The sequence below is a fragment of the Heterocephalus glaber genome, unplaced genomic scaffold (genome assembly GCF_053883595.1).
Source record: "Heterocephalus glaber isolate CG9 unplaced genomic scaffold, H.glaber_assembly_v1.0 deba00001795, whole genome shotgun sequence".
Classification (NCBI taxonomy): domain Eukaryota; kingdom Metazoa; phylum Chordata; class Mammalia; order Rodentia; family Bathyergidae; genus Heterocephalus; species Heterocephalus glaber.
Window position 1 is genome coordinate 1113415 of NW_028258476.1, and position 16019 is coordinate 1129433.

General features: G+C 56.6%; 1 protein-coding gene across 6 annotated transcripts in view; it reads right to left on the reverse strand.

The window, feature by feature from the left end:
• The window catches only part of Kcnn3 (potassium calcium-activated channel subfamily N member 3), a 133942-nt gene that overhangs the window by 50528 nt on the left and 67395 nt on the right, over window positions 1-16019 (reverse strand). For all 6 annotated transcript variants that reach the window (XM_004871336.3, XM_087203508.1, XM_021249353.2 and 3 more), the window contains exon 3: window positions 2975-3393. In XM_004871336.3, coding sequence (XP_004871393.2) covers window positions 2975-3393 — 419 coding nt within the window. The remainder of the gene's footprint in view (window positions 1-2974; window positions 3394-16019) is intronic.

Consider the following 16019-nt stretch of genomic DNA (forward strand, 5'->3'; position numbering starts at 1 on the left):
AATTCACGCCATCTCCCCCAAACCCTGTTGACAGGCTGGAGTGCCTGAGATGCTGAGACAGCCTGGGTGCCAACCTTGGAGCCCCAGGTGGGAAGAGTCGGAAGGGATCTGCTCACAGAGCAAGAGCCAGGCCACCTGACTGCTGTGATGGAGGCCCTGCCGCTCCTCCACCAGGATAAACACAAAGGCGAGAGAGAGCGGCCGTGGGGGGCAGGGGGGCGGGGAAACCCTGCCCTGCTGCAGTGGGACCTGGGGCCTCCGCTGGTCCCTTTCCTGGAGGCCGCCTGGCGCTTGAGTATTTAATGAGGAGGTCCCTCGGAGGCCTGGAGGCTGTGGGAGGCGGGCAGGCAGCCAGGAGGATCCCAGAAGACGGGAGTGCTGTGCCTGTCGGGCCTCGCGCGGTGACGTAATGCCTCGCCGGGTCCCAGCAAAACAAGGCCAACGCTGTCACTGCCCTCCCTGCAGCCCAGCTGCTCTGCACCATCACCGGCCCCCTCCCTCCCTCCCTGGCAGGAGAAAATGTGAAAAACCTGCCTTGTCACATAAAAGCCAGCCAGAGATATAAGAAATGTCTTTTCAAATGTCTTGCTGAAGAGGGATTTCCATAGCAACTTCAGAAGTGTGTGTACAACTGGAAGAGGGCCAGGCTGATGGAGGCTGCCCGGAATAGGGAGCTCAGCTCTGGGTGTCAGCAGCCACAGGTTTTTCTAGAACCTGACATGCTGCTGTGTGACCTTGGGCAAGTCACCCACCCTCTCTGATGTCAAAGGAGACAGATGCATCATCGGGTCAGGCTGCAGGAGACCGAGGCCTTGTTGTCTGGACCCCTCCCGTCCTGGCCCTGCTTCAGCCCCAGTAAATCCCAGCCTCCTGTTTCCAACCAGTCTCTGGCTGAATAATTCCTGTCTCGAGGTCTCTGCCAGTCTCATTTATTATTTGACACTGGGAAGGATCATTTAAGCATGATTCCAAAGGAGCAGGCAGGTCTTTGTAAGAGAAGTCTGTACTGAGAGGCACTATCAGGGTTCTGCAGGGCACATTCCTGCAGGTGTCTCTGAGGCTGAGAGGTGGGAGAAAGGGTTTGCTGGGCTTTTACTGGGGTGTGGAAGCAGGGCTGGGCCTCGGTGGATGGCCAAGCTCAGTGCAGCAGTGACGGAGGCCCGAGGCAGCCCCGCAGTGGCCCGGGCTGGTCCTGCACCACGAGTCCATGGCTGCCTATTCAGTTGCCTGTTCAGCCTGGTTGACCGTCTGAAACCCAAGCCAAACGGGGTTGATTCGAAGACAAGGAAGACTTCAAATACCTTAAAGGGCTGTGCAACTTCACTATTATTACTGTCAGAAAACTTGGTTCCTATCAATTAAAAAGGAAAACCAAAAATGACAGGAGTTGGTTGGTTCTAATTCTAAGAAGGCAGCCATGAAATTCCCAAGAATTACACAAAGACTTAGCTGTTGGCATCATTACTAATTCCCACTACCACTGTACTGTCATATGCAGTACATGCATGTCATCCCGTGTGAATACTCTGAGAACGCATCCCTTCTCCTAGGCCTTGCCCGGCATGGTCAGGAGACTGAGGCCATGTTAGACTGGGAGAGTATGAGGAGGGTGGATGGGAAGCCAAGCAGCTGCTCCCCGCTGTAGGGAGAGCCGCTCACCGGGGAAGGCTGGGCCATCCAGCCCTGCAGCTACAGAGCACGTGGGGCTCTGAGCAGTGGGTCCGGTGAGGCCGCGCCCCACATGTGGGAAAAGCCTCCTCATGCTACACCAGGCCTTAGGCCCTCAGTCACTGCCAGAGCCTCTCTCCCTCAGAACACAGCCTGAAAGAAACATCCAAACGGCAATGCGACCCAGGGAGCAGAAGGTCTCCAGCGGGCAGGACATGCAGCTCCGCAGCACCCAGGCGAGCTGAGTCTGTTGGGCCGCTCTTCCCTTTGTTTTGTTTTCTCTCTACTGGGAACTGGGGGCATGGCAGGCCTGGCGATGAAACCAGACAGGAGGGTTTACATGCCTCTGACATGACAGGGTTCTCTCTGCAGTGAGCAGATCTTTACTCTGCTCAGGTGAGGAGACTGAGGCCCGGGAGCAGAGCAACTCAGCCGACATCTCGCAGGGTCTTGGGCAGAATCCCTGGTGCTAGCCAGGTTCAGACTCCATGTGTGAAATCAGATGAGTCAAAATGCACAGCCAGGTCGGCTGGAAGGGAGGGAAGTCACAGGGCAGCCTAAGTGTGGCTGCGGAAGGGAGCAGTGAGTCCCGCTCCAGCCTCCCTAGCCCTGAGAAGCTGGCATGAGGGGCTGAGCCCTGCTCTCCATAGCCTGGTCTCCCCTCTCTCCCTTCAGCCACTCCTCTGAATCCCTGCTGGCTGTCACCTCCTGCTGGTAAAACCCTCCCAAAGTCTATCCCTTGGGTGCAGAGTTTCTGGAACTTTAAAGTGCATACAAATCACGGTAGCCCTGCTAAAATGCAAATTATGGCTCCAAAGGCCTGGGGTCAGGCTGGGGAGTCTGTATCCTAACCAGCCCCGGGGACACTGCTGCCACAGGGATGGACCCTGAGGAGCAAGCCAGCAGCACTTCTGTGCAATGGGAAGGGTCTGTGGGCAAAAGCTTTTGACAAAATCTGGAATAAACAAAAGGAAACAGATTTCATTACTGCAGGACTTCTCAGAGTCTTTAACCCAGTAGGAAACAACATTAAACCCCAAGAGGGGGCGATAACAGGAAAACCGCGAAGGGTTGCACATGAGTAAGGGCTAGCGGTGTGACCAGAGGGCTTGCTATTGGCCTGCAGAGCTGGAACAGAAAACAAGGAATACTGTGTGTTTTCCCAGTTACCCTGTCTCAATGTTTCCTCCTGCAGCTCATACTCAGCGGATTCCGCCCCCTGTCCCCCTTCTGCCTCGGAGACATCTGCCCTGCACAGACGTGCACCTCCACACCCTGCGTCTCCACCCTGCCCGGGCATGAGTACCTTTCACACACGCGCACAGTCCAGGCGGCGATGATCCACAGCGAGATGCTGAAGACCAGCAGCACGGTGCCGGGGCAGATGGTCATGAGCGTCTTCATGACGAAGCGCGTGTTGAAGGTGATCTTGTTGAGCGCCCCGATGCTGCGCGAGGAGGCGTCGGTGAAGAGCTTGCTGTGCAGCAGCATGACGCGCGCGATCAGGTACAGGCGCAGGAACATGGGGATGGACAGGATGATGTCCACGTCCGCCTCCGTGCGCGACGGCGCGTACGAGAAGGCCAGGCGCGCCGTCCAGAAGAACTTGTACTCGCCCGGGATGGGGTGGATGGCGCACACCAGCATCTCCAGGCTGATGTAGAGGATGCGCTCGTAGGTCATGGCTATCCGCCAGTCGTCCGCGCCATTGTCGATCACGAAGAGCTGCAGGGCAGAGAGCGGTTAGTGGGGCCAGACCCGGACACAGCAGGGCGGCAGGGCCCGAGCCTGGGCCTCGAGGGGCCTGGGGCCCAGCTGGGCGGGGAGCGGGGGCCTGGCTGAGACACAGCCCCTCCGGATCTCGCTCTCCTCTCTGGGAGATTGGTCTGTACCAAGGAACAGTGTGTCCGGTCTTGCCCTGCCTTAGAAGCCCTGGGAGGGGCCGAGCTGAGAACACGGCTCCGGGGACGGCCTCGCTCAGTCCCAGCCACGGCCCTGGGTTGAAGGAGCCGTCCTCCACCCCCACCCCCCCAGGAAGGGATTTCCAGAGAGGGGCTGTCACAGTGAGTGACCGGCGCCTGGTGGGGCCTCAGGAAGAGCCCGAGCAGGGGTCCATGCTCAGTGATCTGATCCACAGGCCCATCAGTAAGGCCCAGAGCACCCCCAGGCAGGCCGGAGCCTCGGGTGCTGCAGGTGGCTCACGTGGAGAGAGCCTGGGGGCTCCATCCCACACAGCTTCTCCCTCTGCCCGCTGGGGGGCACCTGGGGAATGGCGGAGGTCATGGGTAGTAGCTCCTTCCCCAGGCTCTGGAAGCTGCTATCGCAAAGCACTCAGATGGGAGGAGGAAGCCGTGGGACCCCCAATTTATAGCCAGTTGATCGGAACCACGAGCGGGGCTTCTGAAGTGGGGGCATTAGGGGGCTGGCCCCTTAACCTGTGGCTTCGAATGCCAACTGCAGGAGCAGTGTCAGCACTAGTTAAACCGTCAGGCACCCAGTTGGTGTCCGTGGAGTCTTGTCTGGCACCCAGCACACCCTGTTAACCATTGGCAAACACCTGTAAGCTCAGCTGTCCTTAGTATTCGCTATTGTCATTGGCCGTTTATTATAATTTTTGCCTTATTAAGAGATGAGGTCTCAGGGGTTTTTTTCAAAATGAGAATTGGGCTCAGTTCCATCCGTGCTCCCTCCTAGCCCTGCTTTCCTTGGAGCTCACAGTGCTGCCGCCTCGGCCTGAAGACGCACACTCAGGCACTCATGTGCACCTGCTGTGTGCCCAGCCTGCCGTGTGCTTGGCCCTGGGATTCACACGGGGAAGGCCCGGGTCTGGTCCTCCAGGAGGTGTGGTCGTGGGGTCCTGCCATGCAGACTGTGAAAGGGACTCAGACGCTGCCCCTGGGCCTCGGCCCCACCTCTGTGCAGGAGAAGGCAGGAAGGCTCCGTCCCGCTCAGCCTGAAGGGCTGATTCTCGGCGTGAAGCAGCCAGCACGTGTCAGGTGTGCACCTCCCATCAGGCGTGCACCCCACTTCTGAGAGGCGAGCAGGGTGTTCTTTACCACTCCGTGCCCTCTGTACCGGGCACCGCTCAGAAGCTCTGGCTGTGGCCTGTCCCCGCCACACAGGCACGCACGCCCACGCACGCACACTTGGGCTCCAGGCCTGCACGCAGCCTGCTCCAGGACACAGTGAGCTGCGCTCCCCAGGCCCGGATGTGAGCGGCTTCCCTGTGTGTGAGCTGGTGGGAGGGCACCACCTTGGCACATCCTGGGCAGCGAAGCAGCGCAGATGCTGGCCGGGAGGGCAGGGTTGTATTGAACCCGGAAAAGGGGCTCTGCCTTCGGAGACATGGAGCGGCTGGCCTGAGGGGATTGGAGCTGATGGACTGAGGGTCCCCGCCCCACCAACACCGAGCTGCCCAGGAGTTAGGGCCAAGGGCGCCAGCACTGGCTGTCCCAGTCTCCTCGGGGCTGGGCTCCAGGAAGCCCCTCTCTGTGCCCAAGTCAGTCACCTAGGACCCGTCTCTCCCCTGCTCCCCACCCTCCCCAGGCCCCCAACCCTCTCTCCGAGGACCCAGGAGAGAAGCCCTGCACTGCCGGCCCTGGGGCCTCAAAGGGTCGACGGGGCCACCCAGGATCCTGCACACCTGACACCGGGGGAGGCATCATGTGGACAGGGTCCTCCTCGCTATCTGTGTGCCGCAAGGGCAAGTTCCAGGCAACTCCGCGGGCCACCGAGGCCAGGCCAGCTGGTGCGAGGCTTCAGAAGGGGCAGCGGTGTTCTTCTCTCTGCCCTGTGACTGCACAGAGCATAATGAGTGCTAAGGGCTCCACTGACTACAGAAGACCGTTATGTGCTCATTCATTCATTCAGCAAACGCGGTGACGGCCTCTCTCCGCTGGGGAGGTGGGATCTGGTGGAGCATGGTTCCATGGTAGGGAAGTGGAGCCCACCATGGGAGTGACTGGCTGAGGGGCCCGACCTCCCCTTTCCAATTAGGGCTCCAAACGGGAGAGGACGCCAGCCGAGCACGGGTGAAGCCGGCCCTCCTCCCCCACCTGGGTGTCCCCGTCAGTCAGAGAGCCCTGATGGTCGCGCCAAGGGTTCCCCCTGCCGCCTGACAGCCCAAGCCGAGGCAATGTGACTCTCCAGCCAGAGTCTCCAAACACAGAGTTAGAGCCAGCCACCCTGTAATAAAGAATCACATCCAGTTACCATAGTAACTGGCTCACTCCGGGCAGGAACTGAAGCCGCAGCGACCTATACCTTGCTTGCTCCATGGGGAACTGCATCGGTGCCATGTGAAGGGAGGACGGGGCATCAGCAGCTCTGGGCGGCTTGAGCGGCGGGCACGGCCCAGGCTGTGTCCCCGCCTCTGTCTGGCTGTCTCAGCACTGGCGGGGTGACACGGGGCGGGTATATGGAGGCTGGTGAGCCAGACTAAGGTGCCCCAGGCCAGTGACTTCCACGAGCCTGTTTCCCATGTCTATCTTGGGAATACTTGGTCCTGCCCACGGCGCAGGATTAGCGCCAGCACCGACAGCCCCCCCATAATAAGTGGGCAGCTCCAAAGACAAGGGACGATGAGGCTAGGTGGTCTGGGGGTATTTAGAAAGTGTGTGCATGTGTGTGCATGCAGAGGTGTTTAGGGAAGGGGAGTTGGAAGAAGTATTTCAGGCTGAAAACCCAGAGCTCCTGCCAGATGCCCCACAGTGCTTGGGGCCTGCACAGTGGGCGATTTCCCAGAGCCCACACTGGCCGCATGAGGACACTTGCTGATCCCCGGAGTCGGCTCTCCAAATGAGGCCTTGCCCCTTCGGATTTAGGCAGGCAGCAGGCACCCATCCTGCTGTGTCCTCACTCAGCCCCTGACTAGCCCTTACAAAGAACAAATCCTAACTATGCATTTATTTGTCTTTATCAGGCTTTTGTCTGTCTCTTCACTTAGACCAGCAGTTTTCAACCTGTTGGCCTGCTTGAATTACTGGGAGGGCCTTTTTAAAATGCCCAGGCCCTAGCTCAAAAAAAGAAAAAAGATACAGAACAATCCCCATGCCAGGCCCACCTCAGGCCACGCATGCCCTCCTCTCTGAGGTGGTGCCCTAACACTGGGAGTTTTCTTACACTCCCCAAGTTACCCTAAGTGTACCCCGTCAGTGTACCGTGATGGGGACCCCAAGGCGACAAGCTGTGGAGCTGCTTGTTCTCTGGGGTTATCTCTGGTGCCCGGCCCAGCCACTGCACGTAGTAGGTGTTCAGTGAACGCCCATGTAAGGAGCCAGTGACTGGGTCACTGTGTGACCCTGTACACCTCCTCTCTCAGGCTCCATTTCCTGCTCTGAGAGACCCCTGGGGGCCGCCACATTGAGGAGCCTACTTAGGGGCCTGCACAGACGCTGGGCCTCCCACCTGGGATGTGTACTGGGTGCACAAGGCCCTGGGATGGGACCCAAGCCTGGCTCCTGCCGCACCTGCCCCCTGCCTGGTACGCAGTGGGCGGTCAGCTGAATTCTGATGGAGACTGTGAGATGCAGAGCAGACAGACTGCCAGCGACCCTTGGTAGCCCCTGGCATGGAAACTCCACGGAGGAGACCTGACAACTCATCTGGTGCGGGGGAAAGGACCTCTCCTGCCCCAGACCTACCTGGAATAACTGTTCCCGGTGCTCACTAAGACTCAGAAAGTTCTAGAGCGATTCTGGATGGGGAGGGGAGGGCGACTGTCCTCCCCCAGGTGTGGGCTCTGCCCCTTGTCCTGGTTCCCGAACAGCAGGACTTTGACCTCAGGGGGACTTGGGGAAAGTGCTGAGGCACCGAGGGCAGAACCTGGCATGGGGTGGGAGCATCCTCAGAGAGAGGAGCCTCGGAGGCCCAGGGCTGGCAGCTGCCCCCTGGCACGGCTGCTCTGAGAGGGATGAGGGCGCTCAGTGGCTCAGTCCCTCTGCCCCTGCACTCGGGGCTCGGCCAGCCTGAAGACGCAGCCCTCAGCACCCGGCCCTGGGCTCTCCCTTTCCTCAGTGATGCCCTGAATGAGGGGCCTTAGACCGAATCCTGCTACTTCACCCGGGTTTCTGAGAGCTCATAGGATTTTCTGCACATTAATATCATCCCAAGAGCTTTGGGAGGGAGGTTTTACACAACACACTGATTCCAAATTTACCATTAAAGAGCTTGTAATTAGGAAAAGAATTAACTCCATTCAACTCAGCTCAATTCAATAAAACAATCAGTAAGAACCAGCTAGGTTAGGACACTGCCGGGGCATAGATATGAAGGGAACACACCTCCTGTGATTCAGTGGGGACTTAAAGAGGCCCTCATATTGGAGAGGCAGGCTGAGGACCCACGCGGAGAGCTTCCTGGGAGGACAGGGCTCCGGCAGCACCTGAAGCAGGTATCAGATGCACTTGGGGTGGAGCTCACAAAAATGACCACAGGTTCCTCCCGATGTCCACTTGCTTCTGTATGTGAGACTTTGCCTCCCCATGCAGCGCAGTCTGTTTCCCAACCACTGGAGTCTGAACCTGGCCCTGTGCTTCAGCCCCTGGGCAATTAGAAAACGTAACACAGCAAAGCTTTGAAAAATGTCAATGTCATGGATCTGACTGCAGACACAGGGCCTCGCTGTCCCTGTCACCAGCTGTAGTGAATGCCAGCTGCCGGCCATTCAAGGATTCAAGTCTTTCCCGGGCTGGCTTCATGGCCGGATCCCCACCAGTGAGACCAGGGTAGAATCGTGGGCTTAAAGATTATTCTTTTAAGTCAGTAAGTTTGGGGATCTTTGTCACACAGCAACACTAACCTATACCAAAAGTACCGCATACTCTTAGCACAGGTGTCAAGGTTGGGCAGTGTGCCCTCCGTGGCCCCCTTCAGGCCCTCCTGCCGCAGCCTCTGAGAGGCCCAGGCCTCTCTCCACACCCTACCTCTGGACAGGGAGGGGACCCTTCCAGCCTCCCCAGCCCAAGCCCGGCCCATGAACACATCATTTCAGATATCTCAGCATAACTCAGATCACTTAAAAAACTATTTTGCAAGCAGTTCAGTTATTTTGCATACAAAGTGTTTTCCCAGATAGCAAGAAGTTCACTGGCAGACAGAGTCATGGAGCAAAGGCAGAACAGAATTTATGGAGCGGGGGGATGACTACATGGAGACTGGGAACAGTGAATCGTGTTTGCTGGCAGATTCGGGGAGTGAAGTGATCAGCTGGCAGCCAGCGATGTGGTCATCAGCGTGGGCCACCTCAGAGCGGCCCCTGGGGAATTGTGGAAATGACGTCGGCTACTCAGGAACTCCGAGACCACTGAGTTCCGGCCTGGCCCCTGTCTAAGGCCACAGAGCCCTTCGGCAGCACCTCTAGCTCACTTCACAGCAGCCCACAGAGGGGCTCGTCGATCACCAGCTCACCCCGGAGCCCTCTCGGGAGAGCCATCTGGTCCCCTCAAGATGAGCCAGTTCAGCCGGAACCGTGGAGGCCACCATGTGGGAGCCACAGGCCCGGGGGAGGCAGTCCTGACGGGCAGGGGACAAGGTCACCCTCGACAGAGCTGCACACAGGCCCACGGGCAAGCAGGAGCACCGGGGAGCCTCTCCGTTTTTGTTTTCTACCCCCGGTGATAAATAAGTTTGGAGTTGTTTCGTTGGATTCACTAGTTACCCCTCATCCTATTTCGAAAGGCTTGAGGCTTTTCAGGTTTTTAATTGAGGCAAAATCTTTTAATAAAATGTTCTCAACTATCAGGGGAGATCCCACGTGGTCATTTTCTGACCAAGCTGAAAAACTTTCTTGCGTAACTATGAATCTTTCTAAATGAAAGGAGAGAAAATGGAAAACAAAACAAAACAAAACCCTTCTGTGTTCTCTACTATTCCCTCTCTGTGGGAGAAAAACTTGAAGGAAAATTTCCATCATTAAAAAATACATATTTGCAGGAAAAAAGCAAAAGGAAAAATTACAGATTTTCTAAAATTCCAGGTTTTTCTTGAAACATGTTACTAATATATATGTTGTACAGGTAAACCATGTAAACTCCCCGGAGCACGCATTCTCCACGTGCACCATGCCTATGAGGGTTTCCGCAGGATGACATCCAGTCCTTAATACCTAACCAGGCTTCCCCGGGACAGGCACTGATTACCGGAAATGAAATGAACTTCTGCTTGGCAGTGATGTTGAACACAAAACTTCTAGTAAGCAAATGCTCTAGATGGGCAAGATGAAGACAAGGAGGAAGGAAAAGAGAAAGAAGGAAAGAAAGAAAGAAAGGAAGGAAGGAAGGAGAGAGAGAGAGAGAGAAAGAAAGAAAGAAAGAAAGAAAGAAAGAAAGAAAAAAGAAAGGTAGGAAGGAAGGAGAGAGAGAGAGAGAAAGAAAAAAAGAAAGAAAGAAAGAAAGAAAGAAAGAAAGAAAGAAAGAAAGAAAGAAAGAAAGAAGGAAAGGACTAGTGAAGGCAGAAGCAAACGAGTTGGTTCTAACAGAGATGCAGAAGTAGTTCTGGGCCCTGCCAGAGATGATAGGATCCCATCAGCAAGACCTGAAGAGCATGGAGTCCCTGCCAGCTTCCTTATCTTTCGGAGGAGGAATCGCTCCATCTGAACTAACTACAGGGACAGGAGGCACGGGCCATGCTGGAGGCCTCGCCGGGGCTCTTTGGTCTGAGTGTCCCTGGCGGAGCTCAGCCATGGTCTCTGCTGGGACTCTGGAGCCTGGAATTCATTGGGACCGACAGAGGCAGGTGACCATAGATCACCTTCAGGTCCCCAGTCCTCAGACATCCCAATTACGGTGTCAGAGCATGCTAATATCTTTCATTCATACAGCCAAAATTTCCCTGGCACCGCTGGGGATAGAGTGTTCTGCCACTGACCATCCTGTGTGGACATCTATTTCCCCTCTGGACCTCACATTTCTCATCTGTAGCAGGAAGGGATGGATCCAACTTGCTTTCCGGTTTCTCCTAGCTGCGGAGCTGTTTCTTCAAGTGAGATTTTTCACATAAGTCCAACACGGAAGACAAAGTCAGCTTTCTAATGAAAAGGGTGGAGGACAGCATTCGGTGGCCTCCCTCCGCCTGCCCCCAGGACAGACGGATCAGAGCCTTTCATCTGGAAACCAGTGGATGGGCCCGGCCCCTTCCCCCCCCCCCCCCCCCCCGCCGGGGAGGAGTGAGGACTAGCGCCGGCAGGCAGAGGGCTTGGTGCTGGCTGTTAAGAGCCACCATCCGCACAGCCGTGGTGAGTAGCCCTGGCCGGCGCGCCATGTGGTGTGAGCTGAGTTCTGGTCATGCGGCCGTCCCAGGCTAAGTTCCGGGGGAACAGAAAGAACAAGCAGACAAGGTCCCTGGAGTATGAGCTCCGAGAGGGCAGGAAAACGAGCAATACACAGACAAACCCTTTAATCTTAGTGAGCGGTGCCTGATGGAAAGAGAACGGTCAGGGCCAAAGAAACAAGAGGCACTGGTGTGGAAAGTGCCCCCAACACAGGAATGGGGGTGTGAAGGTGTGTCACGAGCAGAGGGGACACACGTGCAATGCCCCACGCAGGATGGAGCTCGGGAGCTCGAGGGAAGAAAGCGAGGGGGCGTCAGGCGACGGGGCTGCACGGGAGGCGAAGGAAGGAGCAGAGCCCAGGTCTCTGGGGCATGAGGCCACAGCGGAGCTGCACTGAAGGGCAGGGAGACCACAGCCACCCACACCCAGGCACCAGGGCACCACTGCCGAGCGACGGTGCCCGCAGCCTGGACACAAGTCTGTGTTAAGCCTGTGCAGCCGCCACAACAAAACCATAGCCCAGGTGACAAGCGACAGAAATCAGTCTCCACCTCACAGTTCTGGAAGCTGCAAGAATCGGCCCCAAGCAACAGCATGGCGGAGTTCCCCTGGCTTGCAGGCAGCTGCCTCCTTGCTCTGTGCTTCATGGAAGGAGGGGGCCTTCCTCTTGTAAGGCCATAGTCCCATTGGACTAGGGCCCTACCCTCTTGATCTTATTTCAATTTAATTAGCTCCAAAGATCCTATCTCCAGACACAGTCACATGACGGGTTAGAGAATCCAGAGAAGCTAGATTGGTGGCACACACCTGTAATCCTAGGGGAGGCTGAGGCAGGAGGATCACTGTGAGTTTGAGGCTAGCCTGGGCTACACAGGAAGTTCAAAGCCAGCTGGGACTACATAGTGAGACCTTGTATCAAAAAAAAAAAAGAATTGACTTTGGAATTTGAGGGGACATAAGTCAGTCTATAGCAGCATCCTTATGCATCAGAATTACCCAGGAGCCAAGTACAGGCCAGGCCAAATGTCGTTCGTTCCACATACAATCTCACTACAACCTCACAAGCTTCCTGGAAGGAAGAGATCTCACACCCATTCTGCAGAGAAAAAACTAAACCCAGAGAGGGAGAGTGCCGGACTCATCTGCCGCCGGTGGTGTCCACGCCTGGTCCCCTGGCGAGCCGTGTGCTGGCACCAGGCTGCGGGGCCTCACTGTTCAGTTCAGACCCCGCCCGTGTGGATGCTCATCCTCAGAAGAATCTCCAGAGACCATGGGATCGATACACAATTAAAACCAGCCAGAGCTCCGTTCGGCAGGTTGTAGCACACCGAAGCCGAGTTTGATTGCAATGAGCCGCAAAGACGTCTGTGTGGCCTAGGACGGCCGCTTTCATTTCCAGGGAGAGAGCGGCTGGTTCACACCTCTCCCTGCCTCCTGGTCCCGCCCCAGGTCTCTGTGGCCACCTGGGGGGGGGGGGGTCCCAGCCCGGGGGTGTCCCAGTGAGCAGCACCTGCCCCTCTCAAGCGTCGGCCCATGAGGAGGACTCCATTGGGCAAAGCTGGCCAGGTTTCAGGAATACTGACTCAGCCTAACTCATTCGCCTACCAAGACCAGGACCGGAGAAGGTTGGGGTCAGGGGGTCAGAGGAGGGGTTCGGCCAAGAGGGGCGGGCCGAGGCCAGTCCCCTGCTGGGAGGGGTCCGGAGCCGCGTGGCAGGCTGGCGCTGACCACCCCGGGACGGAATGGCCACGTGACCTTCACAAACAAAAGTTGAGGTCGGTGCTATTCGTTTGCTTGCTACCATGCCACCCCTTCCCATCGCTCCAGACCCCCGAAAAGCTGGCTAAGCTTCAGCCTTGATCCCAGGTCCTTTGGGGAATGAAGGGAACAGGAGGTGACCCCATGCCTGCAGGGGCACTCAGTGTAGGATGGAGGTGGGGAATCGAACACAAGGAGACGTTTGGCATCAGAGGAGCTGCCAGGAGGGATGCGGATATTTCCAAGAACTCACAGACTGGAGGGATGCTGGGCCCCCCTTGTGCAGGGTGCGAGTTGGTGACCACTTCTGTCTGAAGCAGCAAGGCCCAGTGATCTCAGCCCACCCTCGGGTTAGGGGCTACACCTGGTCTCCGCCAGTGCCCCACCCTTCCATCCTCGGCTGGGCCAGAGTGAATGTGGCTTCCAATCACAGCTCCCCAGAAAGCTCAGAGTAAGTGGAACCTCCCGGCCGGGCTCAGCAGGGGCTCCTCCCTCCTGGTCACCTGCCAGGCCACACTTGAACCTCCGTGCAGCCCCTCTGAGCCACTCAGCACCCCAGCTGCTGTCCCTCTGGAGCTTCGAACCAACCGCTCCTCTGTGCTTCTTGTTCCTGAAGGCTCCTTCCTCCTCCCTGAAGGTTGCCCCTTCCCGGGCTTCGCCGGCCCCTTCCCACCCCTGGGAAGGGCTACCCAGCCTGGGTCTCTGGCTGTCACAACCAGTTCCCAAGTGGCAGTGGCAGAAGGACCAGGACTCAGGGGCAGTGGGTCAGGTGACAGTGTCCACATCAAGAACAGTGACAACGGACACCAGGGCCTCAGTGTGTGCTTTACAAGCTTCTCATTTACTCCTGGGCCAGGCTCTGTCCCTCGTGCAGACAGGGAAACTGAGGCTCAGAGATAATTTGTCAAAGCTCGCCTAATTGATGATCCACCGGGTGCACTCAGGGCCTGTGGGCGGACCTCCTAGGGCTGGCCAGCCTTGGGCCAGCCAGCAGGTACTCTGGTTCTCTCTGCCGCTGTGGTGAAGGCTCCCTAGTACCGGCTCAGGCCGATTCTCTCCAGGAAGGTGCCAGGTTTCCACACGCCTGGATGTTGGGTGGAGAGGGGCAGCAGCGAGATCCCTGGCTGCAGGACTCTTCACCCCCAGCTTGAGGGGCGTGCAGCAGCTGAAAACAGAGGTTGGGGCGTGGGAACAGCCAGGGAGCCAAGGCACTGGGTCCAGGACCAGGCAGAGCGTCTGACCCCTCTCACCGCTGACCCAGTGCCCTCTACTGCTCCTGGGGTCCAGCCAAAACACCCTCCCGAAAGATTTTTCCGACCCCCCCTGCATCCTACGACGGCCATCCGGTGAGTGCTTTTCTTTCCTTTAATTTTTTTCTTTTTAATTTACACATAATGATTGCACATATTCGTGGGGTGCAGTGTGATATGTTCACACACACACACACACACACACACACACACACACACAATGTGTACCGCGACCTTTCCGTCTTCCCATCATTTCTCAGCTCCCTTCCTCAGGTGGGCAGACCATCAACAGGTTATTGTGAACCACGATGGTCGCCCTGTCCTGCAGCAGAGCACAACGGCTCATGCCCCGTCCTGCCCTGCTGGGGTCACAGTGGCCTCCTGGTCCTCCCGGCAGCCCCATGGGGCAGCAGGATTATTATCCCTTGTCTGCAAATGAATTCCCTCCCCCAGTCCTCATAGCAAGTAAGTGGCGGGGACAGGATTTGAACCCAGAGCCCACACACTTCGTGCATTAGGCATCTGTCTCCTCTTGGGTGATTGCCCTCCTCGTGTCAGCAGCCTGTGACACTGGGCTCTTGGGGATAGATGGCCTCTCCGTCACTGTGCAGCACAGGGGCAGGCACTATGCTTGGGAAAGACGGTTGCCTCAATGGACAGAGACGCTGTCACAGTGTGACTGTAAAGAAAAATGTCCATCTTAATGGCTCACCATGTTCCCGATTCCCTCAAGCAGCACAGGCACAAGTTAAAGAAAGAAATGGAATGGTTATTCCAATGGAATGAGTATTTTTTAAAGAATTGCTTATTTATAATTCAAACAAACTAAAACCTAGAAAACTGCCTGGGCGTGGTGGCGCACGCCTGTGATCCTAGCACTGAGGATCAAGAGTTCGAGGCAGGGGATCAAGAGTTCAAGGCCAGCCTGGGCTACTTAGTGAGTTTGAGGTCAGCCTGAACGACAACACAAGACAGTATCTCAAAAACAAACAAAACCTGGAAACAAGCTGAATACATCAGTAGGGAAAGAATTGAATAAATTATGATCCTCCTGCTGTGGAACATTATGTAGCTATTTTTTTAATGAAGCAGATCTATACATACTGACTTACAAAATGCTCATGATACACTGCTACGTAGAAAGAAAATTGCAGTGCAATGGGTATGGTGTGATTTCTCTTTTTATATATTAAAAAAAAAAACCCAGCACATAGAAACAAAAACTCCCGTGTGTGCGTGCAGGTTGGTGTATTAGTGCACAAACACACCCACACGCAGGTCTGGTAGTCACCTCTGGCCACACACCCAAGGGGGCCCTGGTTCTTCTAGGGACCCAGGTGAGAGTCCAGGAAACGAATGATTTTTTTTTCTTTAATAATCAGGACGCACCTCTGTGTTTACACAGGCCTATGTTGCTTTTGTAATTGAAAAAAAAAAACAAATAAAGTATCTTTTAAAAGAACTATCCTGGGGAAAGCCAGCAGTTGGAGTTGATGGAGATGTTTACGCACAGCCATTCCTGGAGGGAAGCTGAGGCCGGTTGCATTCTTTCCCGCCCTCCAGGAGCCCCGCAGGGGCCTCTCTGAGGCCCCTTCGCTGCCAGACCCAGAGTCCTCTGACTAAGCAGACCTGTGCAGTGGATCCTGCCCGAAGCAGCCACGGTGCATGGCCAGGCCCTGAGCACATGCCCTTGGCGGGCCTGATGGACGGCAGGCCGCTCCTGCAGGACGAGGCGGCCACCTCAGGAGCGATGATGTCAGGCTGCACACAGGAAGAACCCGGATGGGCCCAGGGCCCACAGGTCCAAGCTGACTGCTGCCCTGTCCCAGTGCATCCCTGCCACCACCCTGGACCCTGCTCCCTCACACTCCTCCCCGGAGGCCAGAGGTCCACAGGGCCCTCCTTCCCTTGATGACTGGGGACTCCTGCTCACCCTCCTGTGTGGCCTCCCAAAGGTTGGTCACAGATGCCTGCTGAGATGCCCCCAGGCCTGGGAAGTGGAGATGGGCAGCTGGGCCTGAGGGTGTGGTACCCACAAATGTCCCCCAGGGCGTTGGATGTGCCATGGAGCAAAG